This window comes from Antechinus flavipes, chromosome 5 (assembly GCF_016432865.1).
Source record: "Antechinus flavipes isolate AdamAnt ecotype Samford, QLD, Australia chromosome 5, AdamAnt_v2, whole genome shotgun sequence".
Lineage (NCBI taxonomy): Eukaryota > Metazoa > Chordata > Mammalia > Dasyuromorphia > Dasyuridae > Antechinus > Antechinus flavipes.
The window spans coordinates 61,705,066-61,723,916 of record NC_067402.1 but is presented as its reverse complement, the minus strand read 5'-3'; the positions used below and the strand labels follow the sequence as shown (position 1 = coordinate 61,723,916).

At 31.8% G+C, this 18,851-nt stretch overlaps 1 protein-coding gene across 1 annotated transcript in view; it reads right to left on the bottom strand.

Annotated features, from left to right (window-relative positions):
• GPR158 (G protein-coupled receptor 158) overlaps nucleotides 1–18,851 on the bottom strand; it is a 434,246-nt gene that overhangs the window by 184,296 nt on the left and 231,099 nt on the right. Inside the window, exon 5 of the mRNA XM_052000262.1 lies at nucleotides 1,356–1,424. Coding sequence (XP_051856222.1) covers nucleotides 1,356–1,424 — 69 coding nt within the window. The remainder of the gene's footprint in view (nucleotides 1–1,355; nucleotides 1,425–18,851) is intronic.

Genomic DNA, 18,851 nt, shown 5'->3' with positions numbered 1-18,851 from the left:
GAATTAAGACATTAATGATAATAAAAACAATAACATCAATGCAATGGGGTAAAGCAAAATAAATAGAGAATGTCACTCCAAGGAAGATATGGGGTACAAAAATCTGGGATCCAGATTCTGATACACAATAACTATGTGACCCTAAAGATGACACTTAATTTGTAATTGTTATAGTCAATTCTAAGAGTATTATCAGAAGCTCTTTACCAGGAGTTCCCTATGTAGATGAAATCATGACCAAAATTCAGCCAAAAATATCAGTTATGATAAATTACCTTTCTAGAGAACTTTAAAGTATGTAAAGAACTTTTCCTCTTTCATCTCAATTGAGCTCACATCAAATATTAGAGCTAAAAAGTCTCCATGTAAAGAAACTATTTGATAGGTTGGCATTTGTTTTAGGAGCCAAAATTTCCATAACTAGGTACTAGATGAATTATTCCCCCATCTTGTGACTTGTTCAAGGTTGTAGTTAATATATGCCAAAGGAAGGATTGAATAAAGACTTTCTAGGTAAGACCACCAATTCGCATTTCCTTTCCTTCTCTCCCTCTCCTCATTGCACTAAGCTGATTATCAATTTGGCTGAAACTGGCATACAACTAAATATATTAAAATCATTGCAATATAATATAAACAACTTTGGTGGGTGATAATGTTATATGAAGTGTTCAGAGAATAATTAACATCTAGACCAGTAATGTCACCCATGGGTGGCAGGTTTAATATCTCTGCTCTAAACTATATATAGTTTAAATGTCTGTTTTCCCATATATAGAAAGATAATGCTATTTGGGGGTTAAGCAACATATAGTACCAAAGCATGGGGGTTTTATTGTTTATAGTTACATACAAATAGGGTAGCAATATAGGTTTGGTGAATTAAAAAACAATGCTTTTTCCTTCTTAGTTTATCTTGTTTTCTGGTTCAAATTCACTTAAATGATCTTAGGAATGTCTAATCTTGACTTGGGTGGTTATCTATAAAAGAAGATGCTCATCTCCACCTAGAAAAGGAATCTTAATGGTTACAACCAAAGAATTATCAATGTACTCTAATCAGGAAAGTGGTCCTGTCACTACAGAAAGGATATAATAAAAACTGTGATCTTGGAGAGATGATACCAAAACTACTAGCCTGAAATAATTTCTAGCAGAAACTACAAAGACCAAACCAATACCAAGCTGAAACTATGTCACCAATTATTATTATCAGAGGCATCCAACAAACAGAGAAATAATCACCCACCACTTCTTGCTTCTAACAGCTACCATAAGACTATTGAGGTAAAGTTCTCAATAGAGATGCCCTTAATTTAAAACGATAATTAATTTAAAACAATCATACAACTCACCGGAAAGTATAGTAGCAGAGATCCAAAAAGAATTGTTTCCAATAGGATCAGTCCTGATGCTCTGATGCTCTAGAAAACACAAAAAAAAAAAAAAAAAAAAAAACCAAAGGACTTATTTGTAATTCAAGATATAGAAATACATTAATTGTAGGGTAAAAGATCTGTCCAACAGCATTCTTACAAAAAAGTTATAATATCTCACCTTTCTATAATGACTTAAGTTTTGAAAAGCAGAATTCTCATAGAAATTTTGTGAGTTGTCAAATAAGATAGACAATTATCTCCATTTTACAAAGAGAGGCAGAATAGTTGATTGCCCAAGATCACTCACATGCAAAATGTTAGAGGTAGGAAAGAAACCTCCTGATTCTGTATCCAGTACTCTCTCCACTAGACCATGATCATTTAACTTATGAAATTATTTTTAATTAGGTAAATCATCGATGAATTTTTTGGGCATGGAGGAACAAGTCAAATAGACTTGTAAAATTTCACAATTTCATCTCGAAAAACCAAAGCAAACAATGGAATAAGCATGAGAAAGAATTCTGCAAGCCCCTTCAGACCTAGAAATTTAATTCAAGATATAGAAATACATTAATTGTAGGGTAAAAGATCTGTCCAACAGCATTCTTACAAAAAAAAAAAAACCAAAGGACTTATTTGTAATTCAAGATATAGAAATACATTAATTGTAGGGTAAAAGATCTGTCCAACAGCATTCTTACAAAAAAAAAAAAAAAAAAAAAAAAAAAAAAAAAAAAAAAAAAAAAAAAACCAAAGGACTTATTTGTAATTCAAGATATAGAAATACATTAATTGTAGGGTAAAAGATCTGTCCAACAGCATTCTTACAAAAAAAAAAAAAAACCAAAGGACTTATTTGTAATTCAAGATATAGAAATACATTAATTGTAGGGTAAAAGATCTGTCCAACAGCATTCTTACAAAAAAAAAAAAAAAAAAAAACCAAAGGACTTATTTGTAATTCAAGATATAGAAATACATTAATTGTAGGGTAAAAGATCTGTCCAACAGCATTCTTACAAAAAAAAAAAAAAAAAAAAAAAAAAACCAAAGGACTTATTTGTAATTCAAGATATAGAAATACATTAATTGTAGGGTAAAAGATCTGTCCAACAGCATTCTTACAAAAAAAAAAAAAAAAAAAAACCAAAGGACTTATTTGTAATTCAAGATATAGAAATACATTAATTGTAGGGTAAAAGATCTGTCCAACAGCATTCTTACAAAAAAAAAAAAAAAAAAAACCAAAGGACTTATTTGTAATTCAAGATATAGAAATACATTAATTGTAGGGTAAAAGATCTGTCCAACAGCATTCTTACAAAAAAAAAAAAAAACCAAAGGACTTATTTGTAATTCAAGATATAGAAATACATTAATTGTAGGGTAAAAGATCTGTCCAACAGCATTCTTACAAAAAAGTTATAATATCTCACCTTTCTATAATGACTTAAGTTTTGAAAAGCAGAATTCTCATAGAAATTTTGTGAGTTGTCAAATAAGATAGACAATTATCTCCATTTTACAAAGAGAGGCAGAATAGTTGATTGCCCAAGATCACTCACATGCAAAATGTTAGAGGTAGGAAAGAAACCTCCTGATTCTGTATCCAGTACTCTCTCCACTAGACCATGATCATTTAACTTATGAAATTATTTTTAATTAGGTAAATCATCGATGAATTTTTTGGGCATAATTCCAGATTGCTCTCCAGAATGGTTGGATTCGTTCACAACTCCACCAACAATGCATTAGTGTCCCAGTTTTCCCGCATCCCCTCCAACATTCATCATTATTTTTTCCTGTCATCTTAGCCAATCTGACAGGTGTGTAGTGGTATCTCAGAGTTGTCTTAATTTGCATTTCTCTGATCAATAATGATTTGGAACACTCTTTCATATGAGTGGTAATAGTTTCAATCTCATCCTCTGAAAATTGTCTGTTCATATCCTTTGACCATTTATCAATTGGAGAATGGCTTGATTTCTTATAAATTTGAGTCAGTTCTCTATATATTTTGGAAATGAGGCCTTTATCAGAACCTTTAACTGTGAAAATGTTTTCCCAGTTTGTTGCTTCCCTTCTAATCTTGTTTGCATTAGTTTTATTTGTACAAAAGCTTTTTAATTTGATGTAATCGAAATTTTCTATTCTGTGATCAGTAATGGTCTCTAGTTCATCTTTGGTCACAAATTTCTTTCTCCTCCACAAGTCTGAGAGATAAACTATTCTATGTTCCTCTAATTTATTTATAGTCTCGTTCTTTATGCCTAGGTCATAGACCCATTTTGATCTTATCTTGGTATATGGTGTTAAGTGTGGGTCCATGCCTAATTTCTGCCATACTAATTTCCAATTATCCCAGCAGTTTTTATCAAATAATGAATTCTTTTCCAGAAGTTAGGGGCTTTGGGTTTGTCAAACACTAGATTGCTATAATTGACTATTCTGTCTTGTGAGCCTAGCCTTTTCCACTGATCCACTAATCTATTTCTTAGCCAATACCAAATGGTTTTGGTGACTGCTGCTTTATAATATAATTTTAGATCAGGTACAGCTAGGCCACCTTCATTTGATTTTTTTTTCATTAATTCCCTTGAGATTCTCGACTTTTTATTGTTCCATATGAATTTTGTTGTTATTTTTTCTAGATCAATAAAATATTTTCTTGGAAGTCTGATTGGTATAGCACTAAATAAATAGATTAGTTTAGGGAGTATTGTCATCTTTATTATGTTCGCTCGGCCGATCCAGGAGCACTTAATATTTTTCCAATTATTTAAGTCTGACTTTATTTGTGTGGAGACTTTTTTATAATTTTGCTCATATAATTCCTGACTTTCCTTTGGTAGATAGATTCCCAAATATTTTATGGTATCAACAGTTATTCTGAATGGAATTTCTCTTTGTATCTCTTGCTGTTGGGTTTTGTTGGTGATGTATAAAAATGCTGAGGATTTATGGGGATTTATTTTGTAGCCAGCTACTTTGCTAAAATTATGAATTATTTCCAATAGCTTTTTGGTAGAATCTCTGGGGTTCTCTAGGTATACCATCATATCATCTGCAAAGAGTGATAGTTTGGTTTCCTCATTGCCTACTCTAATTCCTTTTATATCTTTCTCGACTCTTATTGCCGAGGCTAGTGTTTCTAATACGATATTAAATAATAATGGTGATAGTGGGCAGCCTTGCTTCACTCCAGATCTTACTGGGAAAGGTTCCAGTTTTTCCCCATTGCATATGATGCTTACTGATGGTTTTAAATATATGCTCCTGACTATTTTAAGGAAAAGTCCATTTATTCCTATGCTCTCAAGTGTTTTTATTAGGAATGGATGTTGGATTTTATCAAATGCTTTTTCTGCATCTATTGAGATGATCATGTGGTTTTTGTTTGTTTGGTTATTGATATAGTCAATTATGCTAATAGTTTTCCTAATATTGAACCAGCCCTGCATTCCTGGTATAAATCCTACTTGGTCATAGTGTATTATCCTGGTGACAATTTTCTGTAATCTTTTTGCTAATATTTTATTTAAGATTTTAGCATCAATATTCATTAGGGAGATTGGTCTATAATTTTCTTTCTCTGTTTTCAGCCTACCTGGTTTAGGTATCAGTACCATATCTGTGTCATAAAAGGAGTTTGGTAGGACTCCTTCAATCCCTATTTTTTCAAATAGTTTATATAACATTGGAGTTAATTGTTCTTTAAATGTTTGGTAGAATTCACATGTAAATCCATCTGGTCCTGGGGATTTTTTCTTAGGGAGTTGATTGATAGTTTGTTCTATTTCTTTTTCTGAGATGGGACTGTTTAGGATATTTACTTCTTCCTCTGTTAGTTTGGGCAAGCTGTATTTTTGGAGGTATTTTTCTATTTCATTTAAGTTGTCGAATTTATTGGCATAAAGTTGGGCAAAGTAACTCCTAATTATTGCTCTAATTTCCTCTTCGTTAGTGGTGAGTTCTCCCTTTTCATTTTTAAGACTAACAATTTGATTTTCCTCTTTCCTTTTTTTAAGCAGATTTACTAAGGGTTTGTCTATTTTGTTGGTTTTTTCATAGAACCAACTCTTAGTTTTATTAATCAATTCAATAGTTTTTTTACTTTCAATTTTATTGATCTCACCTTTTACTTTTAGAATTTCAAGTTTAGTGTTTGACTGGGGGTTTTTAATTTGTTCCTTTTCTAGCATTTTTAATTGCAAACCCAATTCATTGACCTTCTCTTTCTCTATTTTATACAAATAGGCCTCTAGAGATATGAAATTTCCCCTTATTACCGCTTTGGCTGCATCCCATACATTTTAGGAAAGCCTTTCAAAATAACTTAAAATGAACAATTCTGCAGGGGAAAAAGAGGCAATGGTTTGTAAGGAGAAACTAGGTTCATTTTTTTAAAAAATCTCAGACAATCAAAAAGGAAAAGAAAATCTCACTTCCTCCACTGAAAGGCTGACTTTGGACATTGCCAGATTTCCATATTGGCTCCATTTAGTTCTGAAGAATATCTATCAAAGAAATTAAGGGCTTCATACTGTGAATTTTTTTTTACTTGAACACTTTACTTTTTTTTCTCTAGGACATTAGTTTCCAATATTGCAATCACCTTGGAAAGAATGAAATGGTGTACAACATGATTTATTAAATATAACTATCATCTACAACCGTTGGCAAAAAAAGCAATAGAATGTTTGGGTTGTTCTGAATGTAAAAAGTCCTGAAGAAAACTTCTTCCCTCAATCCAAAAAAATCGTTGAAGGATTTCATGGGAAATCCAATGTGGTATCTTTTAAAAATAGTGTGGTACCCAGAACATTGTTTTAAACAAACAAAAAAAAATGGCCATATGCCATTTATGAATAAAAGTAATACTATAGTAAATAAAATCAACAGAGAACAACTCTCATGTACAGTAGTAAAATAAGCATTGATACCAAGTCAGAGAACCTAGGATGATGAGCTCTTAGCTTACAAAGATCCCACTTAAGCAGCTAATTGAATCAATGGATAGAGTAGTGGGCCTGTAGTCAGGAAGAAAAAATCCACAACTATTCAAAGGTGTGCAATTAAAGGTTCCCTTCTATTCCCCCCAACCCCAGTTATCTTTTTCATAATCACTGATGCTTATATTTTCTTTGAATTCAGAGTTACAGAGAAGGGGTAAATTTAGGTAGCCCCTGGGTGAGAAGATATGGTATAATTCACACTAAGGTATATCTAGCATATATCAGCTGTTTTCCTTAAAGAAGGATTTGATGGGAGAGGAGGTATATTGAATATGGGAGATTTTTTAAAAGATAAATCTATAGGACCCAAAATCAAAAAATAGTAATCAGGCAACTTTATTTTCAGTAATCTTGTTGGGGAGGAACTATTTTTAATAAAGTACCAACCTAGAAAGGACTCGATTTCCCTGGATTGTCTTGGCAAAATTATCTGTGATTGGAATTACATTTTGGAAGTGATATTGATCATCCAGATCTATGATTTTCAAAACATGAAAAGATGGATACATGTGTACTCCCACACACACTTGACTAGAATATCTGCCTTAGCTCATTACTAAAAATAATTGATTCAACCCAGCAGTCATTTATTAAATACCTACTATAGACAGAACACTTTTAAATAATCAATTAATCAATATCTTTTGAATCAATACTTCTGAAAAATCAAAAGTCTATACACTCATAAATTCAAAGAGGCAGTAGGAAGTGCAGTGAAATTAGGAAGTTCTATAATTAGGAAGATCTGAATTCAAATCCAGTATCAGACACTAGCTGTGTGACACAGGACAATTCATGAAACTGTTTGCCCCAGTTTCCTCATCTGTAAAATAAAATGTATAAGGAAATGGCAAACCACTCCAGTATCTTTACCAAGATACCCTCAAATGAAGTCACAAAGAATTGAACATGACTGAACAACAGCAAAGTTCAAGGAATGTTTAACAAAAGGGACCTTAAGAGCTCATGTAATCAAGTATTTTCATTTAATAAAATAAAGAAACTGAAGATCAGAAAAGTTAGCAAATTATTCCAAAATTGAGTATCTGGTTAATGATGGATCCTATATTAAAACCCCAAGTCTCATTAGTCAGAGCAGATGAAAACAAACATTTTTTCAATTGTATGAATAATCATTTCATTTTAAAAGTAGGTAACCATTTTTAAAATATATTTATACAAGCAACTATTCATAAAGTATCATTTAATTCTTCTCTCCTATAACTGGGGAATGGGGGAATGGGGGAAGAAACACTTCATTCCATAGTTTTTGAGCATTTAGAACTGCCTTCTGAAAGTTCCACCATAAGGAAGAGGCCTTAGAGGTCATTTAGTCCACTATCATTTTTTAATAGACAAGAAATTTGAGACCCATAGAGTTGGCTGACTTGCACAAGATTATACAGATTATAAGCAGCAGAAAAATCAGAGCTCTCTGTTAGTCTTCTATTACTCCAATAGGAGAGTCAGAGACTCAAGCTGAAGTGTTTGACCTGTTTTTAATGGAATTACCTCAAAACTAATTTCAAAATTCCATAATCCTTAATATGCAAATTAGAGATGCTGCAGAGGAACAAGTTGATGTAGATGAAAGAATGAATCAGAGAGCTCTTACTGTGTGTCAGAGACTGTACTAAGCACTAGGGATACAAATTCAAGAAGAAAGAATAGTCCCTGCCCTTAAGGAGCTTAGATTCTAAAGGGAAAAGGTAACACATAAAAGGAAGCTGAAAAAGAAAGGCAGAGGGAGAAGAAGGTACCTTTTGCAGGACTTAATAAAGAAACCTGGAGTAGTCTTCAGAGTACTGAGACAAGCCCTGCTTAAATGGATTTTCTGGAGGAGTGATCCAATAAGAGAGAGGTCACATAGTAAAAAGCACTTTCGACATGTGGATTCTGGGGTTAGAATAAGAGATTCCTAGGCATGGTAGAGACCATGCTGAGCAGAAGAGTACAGAAGAAGCTTTGGGCAGTAATAGGACCAAATGTGAGGAGATTCAGATTTGACATCTGGCTCTGCTCTTAGCAAGCTGTAGAATTCTAACTAAATAACTTTCCCTTTCCTAAGACTCAGTTCCCTTAACTGTAAAAAATCGAGAGGCTGAACTCTAAATTATCTCTCTAAAATCACTTCAAAGTAAATTACTTTTTGATTTTCACTTTATTAAATGAAAAGTAGTTAAAGAAGTAAGTACACTTATTTAGAAGGCAGAGTAAGTCTGGTGAGAGGAGAAGATCAAAAGGATAGGAACGTTGAAAGTTATATTTCCCCAAAGAATAAAACAGTCTTCTATAATGTCCTTGATTTCTACTGGGAATATTTCACACCTTCTGGTGAAAGAAAGGCACTGAGTTTTTTTTTTTTCTAGGGTCTCTTGGGAATCATCAAATATCTCTGGTGAAATAAATAGTGCAGCTGTTCCTAAGAATTTTCAATCCACACTGCCTGGAAAATCCAGCAAATTCTTTTGGTCTAAAAAGCAAAATATTAGCAATATTTTAGTTTCTTCACATCTTAGAACTTTAAAGTAAATTTAGTCAAGGTTAGAAAATATTCGAATTATAACCAGAACAGGGCAGTCTATTGTGATAATTCAGAATTCTCCAAATATGAATCATTTTCAGAAGGAACCAACTGTGTGAGTAGAAGGTGAATAAGCAGATCTAATGCATTTTTTTCTTAACTGGATGGGCAAAGTTACAAAAAAAAAAGAAATCATAAAGAAATAGCTACATGATGAAAAACTAACACATCAAAAAGCTGGATGTAGCAAGAAGAAAAAATTGTCATGAAAAGAAGTTGGGAGTTGGGTGGTCTCTGGAGACTGCTCTTCAGCATTTTTATGAACCATCTGACAGATGGGTGAGAACAGAGAATTGGCAGACTTTTGTTAAGTTATTTAGTGCTCAGAAGCACTATGGGGAAAAGCTGAAGAACCAATGAGAAGTAGATAAGGAAGTCAAAGAACAACTGTCCAAATTTAGCATGTGGTCAATTAAAACTGGCCAGACATTCTAGTGGATGTGCAATCATTTCTATTTTTTCCAAAAAGTATTTTAACATGAAGAGGGTCATCATAGTTGTGGCATATGGTCAGGGCAGAGAATCAAAACTAAAATAAAATTAATTTTCTTTCCATATTTAGATTCATAGAATTATGGAACTTGAAGCTTTCAGGAAATTTAGGAATCATTTTGTCTGACTTCTTCATTTTCCAAATTAGAAAACCAAGGACCAAACTGGGGATTAAGAGAAAGGAAAGAACTGGCTCAAGGTCATTCTTACTAAACGTTCTCATTCTATGCAACTTTTGTCAATTAATTAATTAGGAAGGAAGTATTTATTAAAAAGTCACTTAATGCTGAAACATGCCAAGTGCTGAGACTATAAAAACAAAAATCAAATAACCCTTGCCCATCAATACAACAAATATTCATCAAGTCTGCAACAATATATACAAAATAAGTGCAATGTATTTTTGAGAAATAAAGGAGGGTGGGGGGAAATGGGACCAGTCCATGTTTTCCTATCAATCTTCCGCAAGGGTGCTATTTACCCAACATCTTACAGATATTCTTCTAGATATTGACATTATGGGAATGCAATGAAATTAATGGAAACGGCATGTACATCTATGCCCTTTATTTTCTTTTTGAGATTGACTTGTCTTCTCTTCTTATCCTATTATTCTTTGATGATATATTTTATTTTATTTCATTGCAAGGCAACTGGGGTTAAGTGACTTCTCCAGGTCACACTATTAGGAAGTACTAAGTGTCAGAGTCCATCTTTGAACTCAGGTCCTCCTGACTTCAGAGCCAGTTCTCTCTCTACTGTACCATCTAACTATCCCTCAATAATATATCTTGATGATATATTTTAAACTATTCTTGCTGGTCATTTCTTCATACTAAAGAGCAATATAGATTTTTTATTCTATACTGAATCTTTTCTGTATCATTTGGGTTGCAATCAACTTGAATTCTTTTTTTTTAAATTTATTTATTTTATAATAACTTTTTATTGACAGAACCCATGCCAGGGTAATTTTTTACATTATCTCTTGCATTAAGTTCCGTTCCGATTTTTCCCCTCCCTTCCTCTACTCCCCTCCCCTAGATGGCAAGCAGTCCTATATATGTTAAATATATTGCAGTATATCCTAGATACAATATATGTATGAAGAACCGAACAGTTCTCTTTCAACTTGAATTCTTGAGAGAGAATAGTATTAGATATTTTAATAGTATTATATATTTCACAATAACATAGTATCAATAAAAGAGTACTGGTGTTAAAAAGGTGGTCCTGTGTTCAAAGAAAAACTTGTGAAATCATTGAAAATAGTAAAATTTTGGAATCTTTCAAATGCATTTCTATCTACTCTCTACCTCTATTCAAATTCTAAGTTCAATTCATTGCCCAACTTTATTGTTTCTAAGACATATATACATACATATGTGTGTGTATATACATACTAAGGGACCAACTTGAAAAGCCATCTATCCAATTGTGTAGCATAATCTGAACAAAAGGCATTCTTCTTTCACTTGCTTTTTCTTTTCTTCTCTAACTCCTCCTTTTTCTTTTCTTTCTTCCCTTTATCCTTCTTTTTCTTCCTCTGTACAGGCCAAATCCTTGAATAAATTATAAATTTCATGTATAAAGCACTACAATAATATGAAGCTCAGTGCATTTAGCAAAAATATCTATTAAAAGGAGCACCTAGAAGACCTCATTTTTTGTAAAGAAAATTACTGTTCAATAAGGACTCTGTAGTGGATATCTGCCATTTTGATGACAAATATTTTTGTAAACCTTATGTCTCCCCTTTCAGTACCTTGCCTGATGCTATTAATAAAAGAGGTACAGAATAAAATTTTTCTTTTTGTATATATTAAGAAACTTTGTATGATTCCAAAACAGGTATCAGAGAAATTTTGAGGGCATTTTAAGTATTTTCCTCTACCAATTGAAATAATCTTGTCTGTTTTATTGATCAACAAACAATAACTACAGCAAAATCTTTTATTCTCTTCATTTTTCCAACAATTGTATGACTATAAATAGATAGTCTGCTATAGAATATAATTTATTAAAGCCTACTTTGTTTTATCATTTTTCTAGAGATGCAAAAAGTAGGTTGAAGAGTTGCTTCCAGTTATTTTCCCAAATGTCTTTTATAAATATCTTTTTTATTATTATTACTAACATCCGTGGATGTTTTTAATACATTTAGTACCTTCAGACAAGTCTCCCAATGACCTCAAAATTATGTCTTCCTTAGCATAATTTCTGTCTATATTTGATATGGTCTGTCTTCTCATTTTTTTGTTCTTTAAGATCATGTATATTTTCTTATAGAGTACATCTTAGAATCCATTCAGGTAGTTCCATTGTTATTGAGGAAAAAAAATAATTTGTTCTAAAAATACTCATATATTTTCCATTTTCCATAGGTTTATTATCCTCTTAGTTTCTTCCTTAAATCCCTGTAGGATGGTCTGGATTAAGTGAGTTTCTTGAAAAGTTTTCTTTTTAAAAAACATTATTTAATATTTTCCATTACATTTAAAACAATTTATCTACATTTGCATAAAAACTTTTGAATTCCAGATTCTCTCACTTATCTCTACCCCCAGGCTCTATTAAGAAATTACATGAGAAGTTAAACAAAACATTTCCATAAAAGAAAAGTTTTCTTTAAACTTGCTTTTTATCTTTCCACACCTTAATATTTTATGAGGTGATATTGCTCAATAGTCTCTTACCATTATTTTTCATAAAATCTTATAGTTGAAATTCTGTTTTTCTTTACTGTAATAACTGCCCTCTTGGCAAGTAGTTTGCTTCCTGAATGAGGTTGTTTCTAGGGAACTCTTTTATTTTCTTTATGGTGATAATAGAGTTACATAAGTTATAAAGTTTTCTAGGAAATGTTTGTTCAATATCTATTCATCTGCCAACTTAAAACAATAGCTTGTTTAAATAGGTCAATTTGGAACTGTTTTAATTTAACTCCATATCTTCTCCTTTTTATTATTTATTTTTAGTTGGTATTAGTTTAAGAACTTAAATTTAAATCTTTAAGAAATTGGTTGCTCACAAATGCATTCAAAAATAATTCTTATAACAATTATCACCCATATCTTTCCTATTAAAATATAATCAATTCCATTTTTCCAACATTATTTGGTGGTCATTGTGTTCAGATCTTCTTGATTCCCTAAAACAAGAAAATACTTGTTATATTTAGTTATGAAACATCTATATGGTCAACAAGCTTTTCACCTGTTTCTTAATCTGGATCTACATTTTCCAATATACTGTAAAAATTGCCATTTTCTCCTACATCTAAATTTGTACTAAAGTTATAGAATATTACAGTTATATTGATTCAAGTTGGATGGTCTTATAAAATTCTTTCTAAAATTAATCTGTTCATCTACTGAAACAGATACTAGAAAAAAAGATGCAGTAATCTTTATATATTTTTTTGCAAGTGATGATCATGAACCCTGAAGCAGAAGATGCCCAAGAATTCCATGAAACAGTATACCTTATTACCTTTAGATTAGTATCCAAACCCAAACTACAATCTGTAGTTTGAATCCTCTGTAAGCTTTCCTTCCATTTAGCAATAACTTCCTTTTGAATTCTGGTTTCATATAAAAAGAATGACAGAATTCCTCATCATTTGAAAAGGGTCTCATATTTAGACTATGAATCCCTAAGTTAACATGTAGCCTACCTGATCTAAAAATAAGGTTTCTTAGTATCCATAAGCTCAGGTATGACTATGTCATACTATACTCAAAAAAAAAAAAAATTCCAATGGGATCCTATTACTTCCAAGATCAAATACAAAATCCTGTTTGATTCTTCACAATCTTGTGCCCTGTGACTTTCTCCACTCTTCTTATACTTTTTTTTTTAGTTGTACTACCTTACTTGCTGCTCCTCACTCATGGTATTTCATCTGTTGAATCTGTGCTTTCATTGGCTGTCCTCCAACCTGACATCTTACCCCTCCTAACCTCCAACTCCTACTTTTCCCATATTCATTCAAAAAAGATCAAATCTCACCCTCTGCAGAAGTCCTTCCCTGCTCCTCTTCCTACACTCCTTCTTTCATAAGATTATTTTTCATTTACACTTTATATAACTTGCATTTGCATATGAATTTGTACATTATCTCCCTCATTAAAATATGAGTTTTCTGACAGCAGGGAACATGTTTTAATCTTTTTTATATCTATTGTTTTGAATGATCTTTGGCATTTTACAAGCATTTGGGCAGCTGGATCACACAATGGTTAGAATGTTGGACCTAGGTTCAGGAAGACCCAAGTTCAAATTTATCTTTAGACACGTATAAGCTGTAACTTATTTTATCATTTTTTTATCTGTAAAATGAGAATAATAATAGAACCTATCTCTCAGGATTGTTGTGAAGATCAAATGATTTTATATTTGTAAAGAGCTTCATAGCCCTTAAAGCACTATGTAAATCTTAATTATCATCATCATCATTATCATTATATTCACCATTATTTGCTTATTTCTGTACTTAATGGTACATTAACAAAACACTTTACTAGTTTTCTCTTAAACACAAACCTAATCCTAACTTTCTTAATAAAAGTCATCATATACAAATTATCAAAAAGTTAAAATACCAGTGGCTCTTCAAAATTTTAAAACAACTATTGGGCATGGTTATATATTCCTTGCAAAAGAACCTATAATTATATCACAAAAATATCTATAGATACAAGAAACTGACTTAGCAAATGAGCAAAAATGCCATGGTGTGCTTTAAAAAATCTCAGTGATTTATGAAACAAACTTGTATTTCTAAATGTTGAAAAGGTTCCCCAAAATCACAGTAACATTAATGATATCTTTATTGATCACCACAATTTTTTTTTGATTCAGGCTCATGCATCATTTATCTACTGTATTGCAAATATACAACACAGAACCAATTATAGTAGAATTTTAGAGCCACCATAGAAAACTATTTTATATTTATATTTAAAGGACAATTGATTTAGCCTGTTATGATTCTAATTCAGCTAAAACTTAATGTCATATCTCCTGAATATAATTATGTATGGTTTTCAAGTCAAATGAATTGCATTATAACTTTGAGTTGGTCATTGACATTATACAACTCCACTGAAAAATAAACAGCATTGTAATCTCACCGATATTTTCTTCAATGACATCAAAATGTTAGTTGGATTTGATAAGTACAAAATTATTAATATTCACTAAAAGTAAAGTCTTTGAGCTTGAATCCAAAGATCAAACAGAACCAATATTGGTTCCCAATATTGGCACCCCAAAGTCAAAGCTCAACTGGAATAGCAGGTTAAAAGCAATTATCAAAGTTAACAATATTTATCTCATATACTTTTAGAACAGTAAAATGGATAATTACTGATGTGGAGAATAACTACACAATATTAACAAAAATAAAAAGGTCTGTCCCTCAAACATGGCAAGTTTTAGAAAGATTAATATTTCCTTGTTTTAAAAAATGGAAGAGCATTGATAAATATCCTCAGATAACAACAAGTAAGTTAATAACTTACAGAAATACTTCTGCAACAAAGAGATGACACTTCAAGGATCAATAGTAAATATGGCAAACAACACAGTTGGTACAGGCTAATTAATATATTAATTATAAGCAATGCTTAATTCTCTCCAGAAAGAGTCTGTAAAATAGTTAAGATTCAAGAATCAGACTAAAAGGACTTTATGAGAAATATCAAAATGAACTCAACCAATTACATTTTGACATGAAGCATCAAAAATAATGATTGAGGTATACATATTTCTGTTTAGAAATGGAGGTCTTATGAATGCAATTCAAGACCAGGTCATTCCCATCAGAAATTATGGAAAGATTTTCCTTAGTTTATCTAAATATATGGATTGATGAATATTTTTAGGGAATTAGTAGAAACTGAAATCATTCAAGTTGCCACATCAATCAATAGCAGTACCTACTATTTTCCATGTATTGTGCTGGGCACTGAGAATACAAGAACAAAGAATCAAATAATTCCTAAATTAATGAATTTTACATTATAATGGGGGACACTATAAATGTCTATAGAAATACAAAAAAGAAAAATTGAATTAAACATATGCAAATTAGTCTAATATGAAATAGTTTGGAAGGACAAGTCCCAGAAGTTGAGCGACTGGGAAATGTTTCATGAAGAAGATGTTACATCTTAAAGGAAAAGAAAAACCCTCTGAGGCAGAAATAAGAAGGAATTATTACTTGCACAAAAGATGGCCAGTGCATAGGTATAGACATAGGAAATGGAATATTATGTTTGAGGAAAAGAGGGAAGGACAATTTGACTGGGGGAAAAGGGAGTAATGATATCTTTCAGTGTTAGTTCCTGCTTTCCACCAAATCCAAATTACCTCGTGTTTATTGTATTTCTATATGTGTAGAAGTTATCATCCTGAATAAATGATAGAATGATAGAGGGCATTACCATTTTATAGATGAAGGATCTGAGTTTATTTGACTTGTCTATGGATCTATGACTTAGTAAATATTAGAAGTGTAACTTAAAGGGAAGATGGACTCTGTGTAGGATGAAATCAAATTATTCAAATTTCTTCTGAAATTATCTTAGTTTCTATGATGATCATAATTAATGGAACCTACTTAAAGTGAGGCAGGCTTCCAATTTATGGAAGATTAATAGAACATTAGACAAGAGTCATGCTGGATGTATAGGTATGGATTGATTATATTCTACATTACTGGAGGAAATGTCTAAACCAATTAGATTAAAGATCCATTTGGGTTCCTGAGTATTTACATCATGATATAGCAACATACAAGACACATACATTTCTCATATTCCTTTGACCTGACTTATACCAAAGAAATTGTGATGGGTTTTTCTTTCCTGATTACAGAATACAAAATCTCACACTTCTAAAATCCAATCTTCCATGTATGTTTTTTAAAGAAAAACATCTTTTAATCAAAGTTCCAGCATCTTTCTACCTCAGCTGACTCCTTGAAATTTTGGGTTTGAATCTAAATAAGTAAATTTGTATTTTATCACCATTTTATTTCTCTTCTAGGCAGCAGTTTGAACACTAAGGAAGCTGCCAGATTTCACAACATGTAGTGTAGGTGGAACACTGGGATCCAGGGTATCAGAACAACAGTTCTATCCTCCCCTTGGTCTCCCTTCCTTTTATTGTTATTTTTCTTTGTTTATTGGCTATATTTTTAAAGCTGGAAGAGGTTCGAAATGCAGAATAGCAAGTTTCAGGAATAAGTAACAGAGGAAGATTTAGCCTTAAGCTAAATTGTGAAGAAGGAAAAAGGAAGAAGAAGAATTAGAGGAAGGAAGAAGAAAAAGAAGGAAGAAGAAAAAGGAAGAAATGAGGGAAGGAAGGGAGGAAGGAGGAGAAAGAGAAGGAAGAAGGAAAAGGAGGAGAAGAAGAAAAAGAAGGAGGAGGAGGAGGAGAAAGAAAGAAAGAGCGAGAGAGAAAGAAAGAGAGAGAGAGAGAGAGAGAAAGAAAGAAAGAAAGAAAGAAAGAAAGAAAGAAAGAAAGAATTTTCTGATATCTTTAGTTTCTTATTCCATCCCATTTTATTTTGTTCAGTATCAACTCTGCTTTCTTCTCCCTTTCTTTCAGTGCCCAAAGCCTTTCTTGTTTCTTTCAAAAATCTATCCTCAGAGAAGAACTTCATAAACACATTTGGACAAAGATGTAAATGACTAATAAGCACACAAAGGCTTACCTCTCTCATGGGATGTTTTCATTTTAGCATAAATAATGATTTAATAATGAATTAAAACCAACAAACTCCAAGTGAAATTTTATACATTTGCCAATAACTGGGACAGGAGACCAGATATCCCTAGATATCCACTAAAAAACAAGAAGAAACTTGTTAATATCCTATTCTGCCTATTTCATAAAGTCAGCTTTCATGCTTTGCAAACCATAGATGCCACGCAAATGCCAGCTATTGTTATATAGACTATTATGCTGACACACAAAAGAAAATATGCATGCTGATATTTATATACATATATCTATACACTGACAGATTTGGACTTCATTTTACCCAGGATATTAAAATATTATTTTATATAAAATTTATTTAGAGGAAGGATTCAATATAGAATTCCCAAAGCCAGATCCCATAGACTTATTTAAGAAGATTCTTTTTTTTTTTAAGAAATAATAGTCTATATATTGAAGGAAAACATCTGATACTTACAGCAAAGTATGCTTGTGACTATGTCTGCACTTAAATATTCACATATTTTTCAATGAACTGTAAATTATTATCAATGCAATTTAGATTTTGATGGGAATTGGGAGATGGAGAGGAGGAGGGAGGGGTAGCCCATGCTCATGATAGGAAAATCCCAGTGTGTAAACTCTTTCCTGTGATATACATCAGCAAATTAATTTTTACTTTGTACTTTTATGGAATTGCCTAAGGCATTGTGAGGTTAGGTGACTTGCTCCTGTTTGCAGAACCTATATGTTATAAACTCAGGATTCCTGACTCCAAGGTTGGCCCCATCTTCTGCACAAACCCTCTTTCTCTCAAATTGCAAAATAATACCTCGAAAACACAAGATTCTGAAGTCTTTCCAAAAATTAAAAACAGAAGGAATTATATATTTCAAATCTTATGTAGGGTAATTTTTCTCTAACTGAATTTTATCATTTTGGTCTATATTTGAGATGATACATGTTGGTGGACTTTCACCTTGCAAGCAACTTAAGTTTAGGTGTTAAATATAAAGATTTCTCTCAAAAAGGATTACTCAAAATAAGGACCCAATAGTGATAAACTACCATGATCCTATATGTCTTAGTTACATTTTCTAAAGCAATGTAGGTGGACACAAATTCCTGGTTTACATTATTGTCAGTGCAGTGAAATATTGTCTTTTCTCTTGCTGCAGCACTAAAAAATCAATATATATTTCCAACCTATTCAAGAATTCTTTCAGTAGACACATTTTTTACAGTAACCTAATATAACAAGCAAATAGGCTAGAACTCAATTTGAACATGCCAATTATGAAGTCATTAAAATAGAATGTTTCTAGCTTATTTAATTAAAATGACTGTAATCACAATCTAGCCATTAAATATGTTTAATATAAGGTAAGCTGATCACAAACTTGATGAGATCTAAAAAGGTCTAAAATCCAAACCAAGGAGAATATGATGAATTATTATATGCTTTCCAAAAATCATTTAAGTAAATTAAAGGAAAACAGAAAGTCCAGAAAAGAAGAGTGAAAGGAGGAGAAAAGAAAGAGAGGGAGAAAGGAAAAGAGGAAGAAAAAGGGTAGGGAGAAAAGAAAGAAAAGACTTCTCAAAAATCTGGTGCAAAATTTATAAATATTTTGTCACTCTGGTTTAGAT